Genomic DNA, 3990 nt, shown 5'->3' with positions numbered 1-3990 from the left:
TTCGATTTTCCTCTCTTGCTCCGACAAACCGACAAACTGACGTTTTTTTGGAAACATCAGACATGAAAGCTGCTCGGGGTTTTCGGAAAATGCGATAAATGTAAATGGATATGATGGGGTTAGGCCTGAGTAAACCAGTTCTAAATGAAAACCTAAATGTACAGGCACACAGCATTCAGAACTTGTTGAGCTGGCAGCTGGCCGAGGATTTCCATGTTCTTAGCTTTAATTTGGTCCGGTTCGCCTTAAAGCTATGAAGTTAAAGTGCGAGTAAATCCACCCTGCAGTTAGATACGAACCGAGCAAACTGAGTTTGCGTAATTTTTATGACGGAATTATTACATCATTCATCTTCATCAGGCGACAATGACACAGACTTCGTGCTTATCGAGCGACTGCATAATGTCTTGACCAAATCGCAGGGATGCGGGCACCGGGGTGGCATGGGAAAAGTCTTAAATGCAAATGTCTGTCTCTCTGATTTGTAATCAAATTAAATTGTGTTTTGTCCAAACAATGGGAGACTCACGACTGGAGACAAGCGACAACATCGCATCCGTGATAAAAGTCGAAATTCCTGGTAAACGCCAAAGTCAGGCCGGAAAATGCAGTTTTCCCACAGTTACCGCACAGCTCCAGCTCCAATCGCTTTCTAGGGAAACTCCCTCACCACTCTCTGCTTGTGAAAACCTCATAAATTCTCACTTTTTGGCAGGCCGCACACGGCGTAGGAAATCCGAGGCGGCAGGACTCGAAGGACACAGCGCCAGCGATGAATAGACATTCCCGAGATAATCAACGGCATTATCTTCTGATTATTATGTATTCTTGGGGCATTCCAGAGAATTGCGTTGTGAAAGAAGCACCGAGCTCGCAAAAAATATCGAACTATATCCGGGATGATCGGCGGATGATGAGGATGCCGGGACACCCGGGTGAGTGGCTGAGTATCCGCTTTCCTTTTTTTACTTTTTTTTGCAAATTCCCTGTGAGCTCATCATCATCATCATCATCAAACCCTCGGTCACTTGAGGTTTAAGCCAACATTAAAAAAGAGCCGAAAAAAACACCCAAAAACGAAGTAAATCAGTGGAATGAACGTGAGAACACCGAATGTCCTCGTACAGAAATTTGCTTGGGCTCCTCATTGTTCCTTGAAGTGCTCGAGAGAGATTTGCTAGTTGTGTCCTTATTGTCTGCGGGTGAATGAAGAATGGATGAATGAATGAAGTTCACGTCCGCATAAAGTATCTCAGTATCCGAGTATCTGAGGGATATTGCCGCGTTTTTAGCTGGAAATTGAAGAGTCCCGGATGCAGTCGAGGCGTGAGAAGGAGGCGATCTCTTGCGGCCTTGGCAACAAGTCTATTAGGGCCAGTCACTTGTTTATGGCTTACGTAACTTGGGTGGCAAAGGATGTGAAAATCGGGGATTGTGCAAAGGATGTGCCCTGATTTCTGCGAGTTGGGTAAACACCAAGCATTCAGCCCATCACCTCGCATCCTTTTTACCCTTGACCGATTGCAAATGCAAATCGCACATTAGAAGCCATGTGCAACTTTCCGCCCAGCAGTCAAACATTATGCAACCAAAACCGAAGGCCGCCAGTCTCATTGATGCCAAATGGCAGGGAAACCCATTCGGGGCACGTTTTTATGGAGGTGCGAAATGGCACATTTTGTTTTTTTTTTCTCGTTTTGACGGAACCTGCCGCGACATTGAGTCGTCCTTTTTAGAACCTGTGCAACCTGTGCATTGCAAGCCTTGCAATTTGTCACCTGAGGCGACATTCAAACTGCCAACGCATTCCAGCTGAGTTTTTGCTTTCGGCCTACTGGGTCCTTTCATTTGGCCACGATTTGGTAGCAACAGTTTTATGAATCGGCAATCTCTCCCGACCGACCGACCGTTACGAATATTCATTCAATGCACGGCACACACTCTGGGGACCTTGAATGGGGCTTCGAGTTGCATCCTTTGACTTCATAAAATATTTATTAAATTTCCAATGAAAATATTTGTGCCGAGTTTGCCAAATCATTTCCTTGTGCTGAATGGGGAGGAACTTTCCCAGGCCTCGCTGGTCGGAAAATGCAATTTATATTTATGCAATGGGAAAGGTGTGAGAAGGTTTGACTTTTTAGGTCTTAGGGAAACCTCAAGGGAAAGGCTTTAGATTCTGGGTAAAATTCAGCAAAATTAGGGATCTGATTTTGCAATTTTTTATGAGAAAGGTTTTATGGTCAGGTAAAATGTGATTGATAATAAAAACTTCCTGTTAATGCTATAAGAACAGCGGTACTACTTAGCAAAAATGGTTATGTAGCCTTCAATCAAAGTAGCTTTTGACTTAATTTGTCGTGAGAACTGAAATTGTTAGAACTTCTTCTGCCAACTGGTAATCATGAAGAATTCCTGGAACTTAGCCTCTATAGGGTCTCTGGTGGTGCCCCACAAATCGGTGGGTTTACCCAGTTATCCGAGGGACGAACATGTTTTTCAGGATTCGTGTTCCGTGCCTAAAAGAGCTAGAAGAGAAGATGCTCTACAAACGCAGACAGACTCTAGAGCCAACGAATGTGGGAAAAGTCCAAGTGAGTGGGTAAACAATCAGAGACTAGTTAATCTATATGTATTACCAACTTTCTCAGCAAGTTCTCAGTCCCTAAGGTCAGAGGCTGCACCGCAACAGCCTGGGAAAGTGGTAGTCCAACCACCGAAACGATTGCCTCCCGAACCGGAGAACGATCGGCGGATGTATATACCGGATCTACATCAATCCATAACCCATCGCGATGTGTTCAACTATTTCTGCAACTTCGGTGACTTGGAGTGGGTTAGCGTGAAGAACGGCTCCGATAGCTTGAACTACGCCATGGTTCTGTATACGCGAACTGCCTCAATGGAGAAGGCCATCAAGTCGAGTCCCCACCTAATCAAGGGACACGAATTAAAATGCCGCAAGGCGAATGCCAAATATCAAAATAAGGGAAGTAGTCAATATAAAGCCAAACCAAAATCCCCAGTTAAGCCACCTCCCAAACCACCTGTATTGACGCCCAAGAAAGAGGAAGCCAAGGGCAGCGTCCCTCAGAAGGTGAAGAAGAGTCCTGTCCAACCAATTCGCAGATCGGCACGCCTTCAGAAATTGGTTGAACCCAACCATAAATCTGTGCCTCCCAAAAAAGTAGAAAGAATCTATGCTTATGTGGCAACCACAAAAGATCGAGTTTCCCGATGGACCAGATACTTCGAAAGTCCGGATGTCGAGACGACACACAAGAGGTGGCTTCCTAAGGCCGCGCAGATTCTACTGCATTTAAGAGAAAAAGAGGCAGCCAGGGCCGCCAAATCTATCAAGCCAAGTGTACCAAAGAATCTGGGAACTCCTCGCGCTTCGGAAAAACCTCTTATTTCCACTGGCCAACCTTTACCTCCCCAGCTGCCTGTTACTCCCAAAGTTCCTCTTCCCACAAAAGTTTTCCATGTGCCTTCCAATCCAGATCTGCGTTCCTTCGTGCTCTCCACTCTGGGCCAGAACTATGTCCACCACTGCTTCACAAATGTGGAAGCCTATCGTAGGACCAAGTGCTATGTGGATTTGCAGCCCGAGGAGATGCGGAATCGACCCACTATCAAGGACTATGTGGATCATGAGCACGCGAAATATCTACCTAACTTCCATCTCCGTAAAACTTCTAAGAATATTTAACATTATTATATAAAAACGAAATGTTTTCAATGAAATAGGCTTGACCCTCAACAAATTGGGGGAATCCGAAAGGATTCCTGGAAAATATCAAAGGAGTTGCTTGAAAGGAACGTGAAAATATTATTAAAAAAAAGTTAATTCCACTTTCCGATCACATTTAGACCCTAACACAACCCAAGGGCACTCCAATTGCAGCAACCTGTCAACATAATTAATCCCCTGGATCAGCTGATGGCGGCGGCACTGCCCTTCTTGAATGATCCACAAAATATGAACAA

The 3990-nt window shown here is 45.0% G+C and overlaps 1 protein-coding gene across 1 annotated transcript; it reads left to right on the top strand.

Moving 5' to 3' along the window:
• The first annotated feature begins 2492 nt into the window (after positions 1-2492).
• On the top strand, positions 2493-3712 carry LOC108115910. Its single transcript, XM_017227547.2, has 2 exons — positions 2493-2598; positions 2652-3712. The coding sequence occupies exons 1-2, from the start codon at positions 2493-2495 to the stop codon at positions 3710-3712; spliced, it is 1167 nt and encodes a 388-aa protein (XP_017083036.2).
• Positions 3713-3990: the final 278 nt, after the last annotated feature.

The sequence above is a fragment of the Drosophila eugracilis genome, unplaced genomic scaffold, assembly GCF_018153835.1.
Source record: "Drosophila eugracilis isolate 14026-0451.02 unplaced genomic scaffold, ASM1815383v1 contig_616, whole genome shotgun sequence".
NCBI lineage: Eukaryota > Metazoa > Arthropoda > Insecta > Diptera > Drosophilidae > Drosophila > Drosophila eugracilis.
This window is presented reverse-complemented; position numbering and strand designations above follow the sequence as displayed.

Coding starts and splice junctions, on each gene's coding strand:
- LOC108115910 (XM_017227547.2), top strand. CDS start 2,493: ATGTTTTTCAGGATTCGTGTTCCGTGCCTAAAAGAGCTAGAAGAGAAG. Junction 2,599..2,651: donor TGTGGGAAAAGTCCAAGTGA/GTGGGTAAACAA, acceptor CAACTTTCTCAG/CAAGTTCTCAGTCCCTAAGG.